General features: G+C 38.2%; 1 protein-coding gene and 2 pseudogenes across 2 annotated transcripts; 2 read left to right on the top strand and 1 right to left on the bottom strand.

The window, feature by feature from the left end:
* The first annotated feature begins 235 nt into the window (after positions 1 to 235).
* Positions 236 to 10,316, top strand: LOC149015667 (protein LAZ1-like; annotated as a pseudogene). Its single transcript, XR_016173542.1, has 4 exons — positions 236 to 1,418; positions 1,530 to 1,618; positions 2,954 to 3,214; positions 9,752 to 10,316. The product of XR_016173542.1 is annotated as a protein LAZ1-like (transcript).
* Positions 10,317 to 10,584: 268 nt separating this feature from the next.
* Positions 10,585 to 11,259, bottom strand: LOC149015666 (uncharacterized). Its single transcript, XM_089156568.1, has one exon. It carries the CDS (start codon positions 11,257 to 11,259, stop codon positions 10,585 to 10,587), a length of 675 nt encoding a protein of 224 aa, XP_089012694.1.
* A 72-nt stretch (positions 11,260 to 11,331) lies between these two features.
* LOC149015665 (zinc finger protein 1-like) lies at positions 11,332 to 12,493 on the top strand (annotated as a pseudogene).
* Positions 12,494 to 12,708: the final 215 nt, after the last annotated feature.

The following is a 12,708-nucleotide window of genomic DNA, read 5'->3' as shown; positions in this document are numbered from 1 at the left end:
CTCGCGACAACGTTGCTGGCGGTTCCAGAAAAGAAAACTCTCTTTTGGTTCAATCACTCCCTCATCATATTGATTGATCAATTAATGGAAACGCGCGAATTGTTATCTGAATCGTCCAAGAAAGTTTTTAATTTTCCTCTCATTAATTAATTATGTTAACCTTCCATCATGGGTTGTTATTTAAATGGTATTAGTTTTTCAGAAAGGAAAGTAGTAAACAACGGTTGATTTTCCCCGGGTGAGAGTGAGAGAGTAACGTCTGTTTTGCAACACATCGTCTCTCTGAAAACTATGCTTCTTAAACGAGTTATTCATCTTCAGAATCGGGCATTTAATTTTCTCATCAAATCTTTTCTTTTCTTCATCAATTTATCATTTCTCCATAGCTGGAGCTGGATTTCCAAGAATTCAATCTTATCGACTGCTTCAACATGGGTTCATCACAGAATTCCCAAGATAGTCTCCCCAAGGTGCGGAAGCTGAGCCAAGAGTCTTCTCCTGTAATTACTATCAAAGGAAGTTCTACAGTTCACAAGCACTTGGCGTTTAAGTTCACTCCATGATCCATAAAGCCATCTTACTATCCTTCCTCTTCAGGGTCTTCTGGACAACTTTATGGGCATCATGGATGGTCAAGACCACTAATTGATCAACAACCAGTAATTGGGAGGTTAGCAACCGAGGATTATCATGTAACACTGGGAAGATTATCACACAGACCATCCTGATTGAAACTTTAGACCTAGAAATGCAGATGAGGATTACTTGTGTGGTAGGTATTTACAGAAAGCCCTGTCACGGATCCCCATCTGCATATGGTTAATGCCCAAGCTAGTTCTTATATCCCTGAATCATCTCTTTGCTTATTCTTGGGCCCTTCAAATGAGTTTGGTTAACCCACTATATCTGGGCTGGCCACCTTGTGGTAGTCCTGATATGGACAAAATGTGCCTGTTTCATGAGCATCTGTGAGGTATCAAAACAAAAGGCCTGCATAATGTATAGTGTATAATGGAGGGGTTATATATATCGGCAAATGCTGTGGCATTTTCTAGGATTTTAACTTTATGTACCTGAGATGAGTGTATTTCCTTTAGTACTCTGGCTGGAGAAGGGATTCAGCAGGAAAACTATATTATGTCTCAGGTCATTGCATCACAGTAGATGGTACATTTATCATGGATATTTGAACTTAAAACAGTAGCTAATGTTCATATTTACCAATGTTATGTTCATTTTTAGGTGGGGAAGAGAGGACGATCGAGTTTATGGAGCGGCAAGGACGGAAAACACCCTTACTAGAGAATAGTTCTCACAAAGGAACTGTAAAGCATACCTTTCCTATGAACTATTTCTTTAAACCATGGAAACTTGGTCGATGGTTTTACCAGCTTGTAAAGTTTGGAATTGTTTAATATGTATGTTTACTTTCTAGCAGAGCCCTATGTCTTTCAATATTTATTTTGTATTAGTGGAACTACTGATGCAGTTTTGTTGATAGCTTTGTTTTTTTCCTTACTTTTTATCAGATGATAATAAAGACTTTAACTTCTATTTTAGTGGTCATCCTACAAGCGTTTGGGGTGTACTGTGATGGAGAATTTAAATGGAGGTGTGGGTAAGTTACAGGCTGTACCACTGTAAAAAAATCTTTTTGTATAAATTCAATATCTTGGCATTGGGAAGCATTCACATTTAGTTGGCGAGCTCCATGACAGTTGTTACACCTAAAAAATCTAAGGATTGATAACTTTGTAACTTTAAGATGAACCACTCCAGTCCACCAGAATAGCATTAGGGTAGCAACATCTATTTACTCAAGGTAATGCATCTGCGGAAACAGATCACTCAGCCATGAAGATTCATTTTTGGATCCATTGGTACTGCTTAGCTAAGCAGGCATGTATCATTGGGGGGCTAGGTATAAGAAGATGCTCTGCACAATAGATGACTCACTATTTGAGCAATTAATAATACCTTTGTGTGGAATGAAGAAGAAGAGTTGTGCTGGCCATACCCAACATGGCCACTGTATTCACCATACCTCAAACTAGAGACTAGTGCAAAGTTTTGGTTTCTTGTCAGATTTATATCTGGTTGCTTGAAACCAAAAAAATTCACAAAACTGCAAAATTTCAACTGAAACCTTGTAAGTAATGACAGTTGCTTTGGAGGCCCAAAGCCAAACTAGGTCTTGAAACCCACACGAAACTCTATTTAGCCCTCTATGCATAGTTGAACCCTTAAAATTTTGTGAAAAACAAACAACTGAAGTTGTTGGTCGGCTTTGGACCTCAGGTTCGTGGAGTATTGTGTTGTATACATGGTCTATACAACCTAATCTACACAATTAAAACAACTAAAATGTGAATTTTGAATGAATAAATATAGAATTAGAAAAAGATTTATGAACATTGTTAACAGGGTTCATTACAAACATTTTGAAAAATGAAGAATACAAGCTAGTAAGATTGGATCCACTTGACCATCCTAGAATCCAACTTTCCTGTTTCTACATCAAGTTTTTGACAGGATCAAAATTATTAGTTGATTGTTGTTATTGTATCACAAATGCTGGCCATGTCATAGCAATGCTGGAAGAAATGCTAAAATTCTTTCTTAGAGCCCTCTTAATGAATCATCATTGGTTGTCATCGCATATCATATGCTTTTTAGTATGTAATAGAGCATGCATTTTGTAGTGATTTTGTTTATGTTCTTCAGCAAACAGTGTCTTGATTCGGTAAGTTGTATAGGTTGCAGATGGATTGCTAGGTAATTGTTTTTTACCAAAAGGATAATGGAGTTTGCTGGTTATTGGAAATTTCTAGCTGAAACAGCATGTACTTGGCTGATTGCAAATTTTAATCGATATATATGCATGAAAGGCCATAAAGCATCATTCTGTGATGTTTTCTCTGTTATTGATATAGTATGTCTCCTCAATTTCTAGGTACCCATACTTGTCAGTGGTTCTCAACTTCAGCCAGTCTTGGGATTTGTACTGTCTAGTTCAATTCTACACTGTTACAAATGTTGAATTGGAGCACATTAAACCACTTGCCAAGTTTCTGGTCTTCAAATCAATGTCTTTTTGACTTGGTGGCAAGGTGTGGCAATTGCAGTCTTCTCTGCATTGGGTTTGTTTAAAAGCCCTACAGCTCAAGGCTTGGAGTTCCAGTCAAGTGTTCAGGACTTCATAGTTTGTATGGAGGTACTCTCTCTCTCTCTTTCACAAACACACACACACACAAAAAAAAACAGTTGTCCCTTGGGTCTCTCTTTTTTTTTTTTTTGAGGTAGTTAATAGGATTTCCATTGGTTATGCTTTTTAATTTTTTTTTTTTACTACACTGGATGTTTCCATGGAGGATCACCTCTATCACCATTCATTTCCCTGTAAGTGTCATTTCTTTCAATCCACTCAGATTATATTCCATCTTTAAATTTCCTTTCCCAGTATTATTTTCTATTTTCGATTCATGGGTCTTTGATGGCTATATCCTGTTCATTGGGTTGGCATTGTTAATCTAGGGTTTTTAGGTGCTGTTTATGGTATGAGTATTTGATAGATCATATTGAATGTTTTGGTGATCCTTTCCTGCCACCTAAGAAGTGTTCAAATCAGGAGCCAATTTACTTTGGAACTATACTGGGATACTGCTCCCCTTCCCCCTTCCTTTACTGTTGGCTCTTTAAAGATCCTAATTTTCTCTCTCCTTCCTAGGGTATTTCGATAAGCTATACTCTTTACCCCAGAAAAGAAGCCTCCCATCTCCTCTATTCATGTCAAACCAGTCACTAAAAGACAACGATGCAAGAAAAAGAATAAACAAGGCTGGGCAGTCTCTGCTGATTATTTTTATCCACAGCAGGATAGCCTTTTACAGTCGTCTATCATTAAATCCACCGTGATTAAGGACCCCACTGCAACTCAAAAATGAAGGACAAAAAGCTGTGGTTTAGAGAGGTAAGGATTGTGATTTTCCAGGAGGGTTCCAATGGCTGCGTTTGATTTTCCAGCCGATGATTCAAAGGGAGGTTTTCTATGTTCATCTTTGCTGATAAGTAGCCCTGGTGGTTCAGGCAACAGCATAGGGTTCGCTCAAGCTGGGAGGATCCTAGGAAGAATAGGACATGAAAAATAATGGCATTATTGTAATTTTAGTACTGCCCTTAGTTAGTAGGGTACAATGGTCATTTCATAGTCAATGTTTATAAAACAAGCAGCATCAATTTTGGAGGGACCAAATGTGGTTGGTGATTTTTTGATGGAGCACATTTAAAGAAGTGAATGAATCCTAACTTGTGTCTAAAAGACATAGCAGAAACTTTATTTAGGGTCATAAGTTACCAAATACAGAAGAAATGAAATCTTTCCTGTGTGGGAATCTTATAAAAAAAATAAAAAGAGAGATCCTAAAAAATCCTAGCAAATCTACCCACAATAAGGAAACCTCAAACATGGAAAGTAAATCCAAAAAGTAAATATTTTTCTAACACCCATATCACTGCCCAATTTTGTCTTACAACACTCCTCAAGTTGGAGCATAGATATTTATCATGCCCAGCCAATGATACTACTGAACACCTTGGCTTAAGCTCTTTGTAAGCACATCAACACATTGATTGTTGAGGTAGCAAAGGTAATATGAATTAGTCCAGCCTCAATCTTCTCTTTTAATTTGTCTATCAATCTCCATATGCTTGGTCTTGTCATGTTGTACTGGATTGTGAGCTAAGTTGATCGTGACCTTGCGACCACAGCCTGGTTCTTACTCCTCCAAGTCACCAAGTTGCCTCCTAGATATACACAATACTCAGGGGTAGATCTTCTATCATCCGGGCACCCTACCAAGTTTGCATATATATATATATATATATATATATATATATATATATATATATATATATATATATATATATATATATATGCCTCAATCTTTAAGTGTTTATGAGCTGAAATCGAAATTCCTTTTCTTGGTGTGGCCTTCAAGTACCTCAATATACGATACACTGCGTCCAGGTGTGAGGAGTAGGGATCATACAAATACTGGCTAACAAGACTGACTGCAAATGTGATGTCTGGTATGAGATTGAACAACTCTCCCTCCAACTTTTGATACCTCGTCTTGTCAACCAGTTCTCCTTCTTTTGCCTTCAAGGTTAGGATCAATAGGAGTTTTAACAAGCTTACATCCTAACATCCCAATCTCCTCAATTAGATCCAGAGTATGCTTTCTTTGAGAGAGAGACACACCACTGGCCGAATATGCCAACTTCAACCTTAGGAAATATTTGAGCTTTCCCATATCTTTAATCTCAAATTCGGCTCTATGAAGGTCTTTACACCCAAAATTTCATCCTCGTTGTTGTCTGTGATGAAAATATCACTTACATATACTAAAAGTACATTAGTGTGGGAATCATCTCTTTTAATAAACAAAGTCTAGTCTGCATTGCTCTGCTTGTAGCCATTAGAGATCATGGCGTTATGGAACCTTCCACACCACACTCTTGGAGGTTGCTTCAGCCCATACAATGCGCTCTTCAACTTGCATACATTTCCATGAGTCTCAACAGTGTAATACCCAAGTGGCACATCCATGTAAACCTCCTCTTGGAGTTTTCCATATAGAAAAGCATCCCTTGACACCTAACTGTTGTAGAACCGCACTGTGTTCATCTTGGTAGCATGGAAAATGTCTCATGGTAGTCAATTCCATAAGTCTAAGTGAAGCCTTTGGCCACCAATCTTACGTTGTACCTCTTAACAATCCCATCTACCTTGTGCTTGATCATGAACAACCATTTGCACCCAATTGTCTACTTTCCTGCAGTTAAAGTCACCAATTCTCACATTTTGTTTTTCTCCAGAGTTCACATTTCCTCATCCATTGATTCCTTCAAGTTTGAGTGAGATAATGCTTATTGCCAAGTGTTAGGAACAAAGATAGAGGACAAAAAGGAAATGAAAATTTGAAACTTTGGGAATAGGGGCTGATATGAAAGATAATTGGAAATAAGATCTTTGGTGCAAGCCTGCAGCTGCTTTCTCAATGCAATTGGTAGAGACATTAGGATTAAAAAAAGGGGATCAAAGAAAGGCTCACCTTCAGAGATAGGTTCATCTGGAGAAACTTGTATTTCAGGATTAGGAGTTGAAGCTTCCCTCTGGCTTGGCATAGGAGGGACTTATCCCTGCTTTCTTTGATAAGTCTTTAGAGGTCTTGCTCCCTCTACACATCATCCACTAGCTGTCCCTGTCGAGTTATTCTATTTTCTAGAGTACAATCTTCTACAGGATTCTTGGGAGAAATATCTAAAGGAGGAATCAAGACCGGAATCTCTTCACTAAAACCCTCCCCTTGAAGAGTGTAGGGGAAAAAAAGGAACTTGTTCCTGGATCACAACATTCAAACAAAGAAATGAAAAAACCAGAATGATAACACTTATACCCCTTCCTGTGTATGAGGATAACCCAAGGAAATGCACTATAACCCATGAGGATCCAACTTAACATGAATGTGGTGGTTTTGAGCAAAGGCAACACAACCAAAAACCTTAGGTGGTACTATAAAGGTTGGTTCCCTTAAAAGAACCTCAAGGGGGCAGCTGTTATGTATGTGGCCCCAATTCTATGTTACTTTAGGGGGCGTCAGCCCCCCGCCGGGAACGAAGCACGTGGAAAATTATTTTTCTACCTGATTTACATGGAAATTCATCCAACGGCCCAGAATTACCCGAGATATGGACAATGTTGATTATATCTTGGTTTAGGGTTTTTGGCATAAATATGTAACTCTCCTCCTCTGGAATTTATTTTTTTGGCTTGTTAAAATTAGTGGATTGTTTGGCGGCCGTGGGTTTTCTTCCCCTTAAGTGTTTCCCACGTAAAATCTTCTATGTTTTGTGTTTGATCCTTTTTTTTCCCTTTTTCTTTCATTGTATGATTGTTCCTCAGTTTCGATCCTAACAACAGTGCTGGTCTAAGACTTGGGAAGGCATTCGGTTAATAAGATAAGCTGCAGTAAGAACCACATCACACCAAAACCAAGGTGGCACAAGCACAATTAACATTAGGGAATGTTGTATCTTAAGTAGATGTCTATTCTTATGTTCGTCAACCCCCATTTTTAGGTGGAGTGTCAGCACAGCTGATCTTGTGTATGATATAATGGTTAGTTAGCTAAGAGGGGAATGCACCACCCAAGTATTAAGTCCCATTATCCGTACAAAAGATTTTGTTTATGGATCAAATTGTGTCCTAACCATGTTATGAAAACTTTGGAAACCTGCGAAAACATCACTCTTTCGGTGAAGTAGACCCATACAGTCCTAGTGCAACAATCAGTCAAGGTGACAAACCAGTAATTGGGCGATTAGCAACGGAGGATTATAATGTAACACAGGGAGGAGGAGCGCCGTCGTTGTGGGGCAACGCCGCCAGGTTTGATGCTGTTTGGACATCATCAGCTCCTACTGCTAATGAGCTAATTGGTTGGTATTGGTGGGCAGGCAGTGGGCGTCTGAAGACCAACCAAGAATAATCACAGAAGCTTGACTTGTCCCTCAAGCTCAAATGAAAACTAGTCCCTTTGATAATTAATTCCCTAGTCCTTCCTCTGTTTTCTTGTTCTTTTCTTCATTTTTTTCCTCTAATTTTGGCTATACTAGGAATATTTTTTACATTTTGAATATTGTATTTTTGTTAATGTAGGAGTCTTTCACTCTGAACTTGTCATTAGGGCATCTGTCTTCTTGACGAGCCAAATCATTCTCTCCCTCTCTCTCTCTCTCAGCTGCAGCTAAATCTTGGCAGAACTGTACACATCTTTGTTGCTGTAGCATTTCAAGATTCTCCTTCATTATGATGCTAGAGATTGTGGGTCAGACAGACCATCCTGATTGAAACTTTAGACCTAGAAATGCAGATAAGGATTACTTTTATGGTAGGTATTTACAAAAAGCCCTGTCACAGATCCCCATCTGCATATGGTTAATGCCCAAGCTAGTTCTTATATCCCTAAATCATCTCTTTGCTTATTCTTGGGCCCTTCAAATGAGTTTTGTTAACCCCTTATATCTGGGTTGGCCACCTTGCGGTAGTCCTGATATGGACAACATGTGCCTGTTTCATGAGCTTCTGTGAAGTATCAAAACAAAAGGCCTGCATAATGTATGGTGTATAATGGAGGGGTTATATATATCGGCACTGCTGTGGCATTTTCTAGGTTTTAACTTTGTGTACCTGAGATGAGTGTTTTCCTTTAGTACTCTTGCTGGAGAAGGGATTCAGCAGGAAAACTATATTATGTCTCAGGTCATTGCATCACAGTAGATGGTACATTTATCATGGATATTTGAACTTAAAACAGTAGTTAATGTTCATATTTACCAATGTTATGTTCATTTTTAGGTGGGGAAGAGAGGACGATCGAGTTTATGAAGCGGCAAGGATGGAAAACACCCTTACTAGAGTATAGTTCTCACAAAGGAACTGTAAAGCATACCTTTCCTATGAACTATTTCTTTAAGCCATGGAAACTTGGTCGATGGTTTTACCAGCTTGTAAAGTTTGGAATTGTTCAATATGTATGTTTACTTTCTGGCAGAGCCCATGTCTTTCAATATTTATTTTGTATTAGTGGAACTACTGATGCAATTTTGTTGATAGCTTTGTTTTTTCCCTTACTTTTTATCAGATGATAATAAAGACTTTAACTTCTATTTTAGTGGTCATCCTACAAGCGTTTGGGGTGTACTGTGATGGAGAATTAAATGGGGAAGTGGGCAAGTTACTGTCTATAACACTGTATAAAAATCTTTTAGTTTAAATTCAGTATCTTGGCATTGGGAAGCATTCACATTTAGTTGGAGAGCTCCATGACAATTGTTACACCTAAAAAAATCTAAGGATTGATAAATTTGTAACTTTAAGATGTACCACTCCAGTCCACCAGAATAGCATTAGGGTAACAACGTCTATTTACTGAAGGTAATGCATCTGCGGAAACAGATCACTCAGCTATGAAGATTCATATGTGGATCCATTGACTGTTTAGCTAGCAGGCATGTATCATTGGGGGGCTAGGTATAAGAAGATGCTCTGCACAATAGATCACTCTGTACTTTTCCTATGCACCGGTGTGCCTTGACTTGTTTAGTTATCATTGCTTTACTCCCTAAAAAACTCTTCTTCTCTCAATCTTCCTAAGCACCCCTGTTTGAAGTCCCCTGTTTCTCATTGCAATATGAGTTATTATTATAATTGTTATTGTTCTCTTTGCTGCTCTTTACAAGGAGATTGTTATGCTGTAAGTGCCACCGCCATTGTGTTATATGGCATTCGATATGATTATTGGAAGATGCTTCTAAATAGTATTTGGTCTTTCTCCACAATTGGATTCTCAAGTTCATTGAAACCCAATTGAAGGTTGAAGTTGTAAAAACCTAGGACACATCACTTATGCTGTTGCTCTACCAGTTTCATGAAAATACATTTCTGAGTTAGTGGTTGGTTCTTCAACAATTCATGTGGAACAAAGGAAGAAGTGGAAGGGAAGGGTGAGATGAACCCCTTCACCAACTTCTGCATGTGAATATTTCCATATTAACCTACCGCAATTGAGATTGATCCTTAAGATTCACTCACTTGGTGTTGCATTGCATTTGTCAGTTTTTCCTTGTTTTTCATATCGTGCTTCTAACAAAATACTAGCTTAACAAGGATGTCTATTCTGCTTTACAGATTGTGAATGATGTCAAGTTCACAGTCACCCAGGCTGTGGAGCCTATGGAGAAGGGAATTACACAATTCAATGAGAAGCTACACAAGATATCACAAAACATAAAGAAACATGAGACGGAGAAGAGAAGTAAAGATGATAGCTGCATCGGTTCAACATCTCCTACACGAAGAGTGATCCTGGGATTGATGACCCTCTCCTGAATGGTAGTGTTAGTGATAGTGCAGTATCCAAATCAAAGTAACACCATCAGAGAAACCAAACCAGCAGCAGTACTGAGAGTGCAGGAGAGAGTAGTAGCACTGATCAAAACTATGGTGGCTATAATCAAATAAGTAATTGCCACCCCCACCTTGCCTGTTTTTGAAACACCAGCTGGGAAATATTTTCTTCTGAGTGATGGTAGAGAGAGCTCTGTTCATGCCATATTTGCATTGTTGTAATAGTTCTTGGCAGCCAACGATGTATGGGCTATAATTCATATGGCTCCAGTCTCCACTGGAAGCTGTAATTGGATTGGTTCAAATGAGTTGTATTGATTCATCTGTTTGTCATTGCATAAGTTGTCCATTGAATCCTTGAATATTCATCTCTATGTAGCAAACCAGAATCCTTGAATCCTAAAACTGATCCAATGCAAGAGCTGGGGGTTCTCATATGGACACCTATTGCAATCGTCAAATCTCTCAAATTAATGAACCAGATAATGATTGAAGAAGATTCACAATTCCATTATGACATGAAAATTGATCTCATTAAGCAAATATCACTAAGACTTACGAAAGTTACAACAAAACCAGTATAAAGTTATAAATCAGATCAAAAGATATTCAAATTAGACTTCTGTAGGCATTGCAAAACGACACAAAGGACACGTATTTTTATGCTCTAACCACTTGAAAATGCATTCTTTGTGGAAATAATGGGAACAAGGCAATTGTGCAATATGGACTTCTTTCACATAATCCTCCATGCAAATCGAACAAGATGTCTCTTCTTCTGCATTGTTGTATTTCTTAATCTCTAAAGCCTCAATCGAAGATTTTGAAGCTGGAACCAAGCGATACCCTCCATATCCGATTTCTTCATGAGAATCTATGAATTCCAATGTAAGGGTTTCAATATCCAGATAGATATTTAAAGACCCACTACTATTTTTCTCCTTGCAGGACTTGGCTTGTTCAAAAGCATATGTAGATATTTTTTGTTTCATTATTTCTGTGGCAGGAATGTTTTGATCATCAAGCATAGTATGGATGTGAGATTTGCTTTCTTGAGGGATAAGCAAGGAAGAGAACTGAATATTGAATTCTCTCTCTGGTATTCGAACAAGAACGTGTGTGTTCTCATGTAAGAGATAATAGCCTTCATCGTCCGGCCCTGTCGCTATGAAAGTTCGATTTCGAACAACATAACGGAATTTGACACTGATTTCTAAGTTACCATCACTGGAGCTTATGGGGTTTTCCTCAAAACTTGAACGCTGTCCAGTAACTGCAATAAATAACATGATTAATTTCTCTTGACAAAGAAGAGGAAGAACACGAACTGACAAAATCACCGACCCAGTTAGAAGGAAGAGATGCAAACTGTAAAGACAACGAGAAGAACACCTCTGTTTTTATAAATACAGGGACTCCTAAATCCTAATCCTAGTTATACTCTAAAGTGAGAAAACCAATTTGAAGAGATCTCTTCATTGTTTTTTTTTGTTTTTTTTTATAAAATCTATAATAGGAGATTCCTAATTAATCTAGGAAACTCAGGTTTCTATCACTCACCTGACAAAAACTTCTATTGTTAATATGATTAAACTAGGAAACTCAGGTTTCTATCCATTCAGATTATAAAGGAACATTCAAAAATTCAAATTTTGAATGTTCCATTGATAGAGTCCGCCCCCACGTTAAAAACCCAACCATCAAATTCAAATTTGAATGTTCCATAAACAGAGTCCGCACGTTAGAAACTCAACCACCAAATTCACAAACTTGAGTCTCAATCAAACTCAACTGTATTTCCCTGAATTGTAATACACTTGTAACTCTCCATAAATTCTAATATAAATTAGATACTTCCTATTCTGAGAACGGCAGAGAAAAACTTCCCTCAGAAACCTTTTATCAAGATCTCATACAGATCATAGGGAAAAGGAAGAAGTCAATCTTATCGATTGCTTCGACATGGGTTCATCACAGAATTCCCCGGATCAGTCTTCCCAAGGTGCAGAAGCTGAGCCAAGAGTCTTCAAAAGTTCTACAGTTCACAAGCACTTGGTGGGCACCAGAAACGCTCATAAAAGTGAGAGGACTCTAGCAAAGAGAGGAGAGAGGCTTGGAGAAGGAGCAGCAGCGGCTTTTGGGCATTCACTATGTCTCTTGGCGTTTAAGTTCACTCCATGATCCATAAAGCCATCTTACTATCCTTTAGGATATTCTGGACAACTTTATGGGCATCATGGATGGTCAATATTATGAATGTAACTTGCTAGTCTCCTTTGTGAATGTTTATGGTAAATTTAACAGTAAGACCACCAATTCATCAACAACCAGTAATTGGGAGGATTATCATGTAACACAGGAGGAGGAGGAGGAGCCGCCGCCCGGTTTGATGCTGTTTGGACGTCATCAGCTACTGCTAATGAGGAGGGAATTGGTTGGTATTGGTGGACAGGTAGTGGGCGTCTGAAGACCAACCAAGAGGAATCACACAAGCTTGACTTCTCCAGCTCTAATAAAAACTAGTGCCTTTGGTAATTAGTTCCCTAGTCTTTTCTCTACTTTTCTTGTTCTTTTCTTCATTTATTTTTTTCTCTCTAATTTGGCTATTTAGGAGGAATATTCTGTACATTTTGAATATTGTTTTTTGTTAATGTAGGAGTCTTTCACTCTGAAATTGTTTTTGCAATTCTTGAATTGGAAGTTTTAATTTTCACAGCCTGATAGATGGATCTAATTGA

Source organism: Hakea prostrata, chromosome 5 (assembly GCF_041222555.1).
Source record: "Hakea prostrata isolate BN-2017 chromosome 5, UWA_Hpros_2, whole genome shotgun sequence".
Lineage (NCBI taxonomy): Eukaryota > Viridiplantae > Streptophyta > Magnoliopsida > Proteales > Proteaceae > Hakea > Hakea prostrata.
This window is presented reverse-complemented; position numbering and strand designations above follow the sequence as displayed.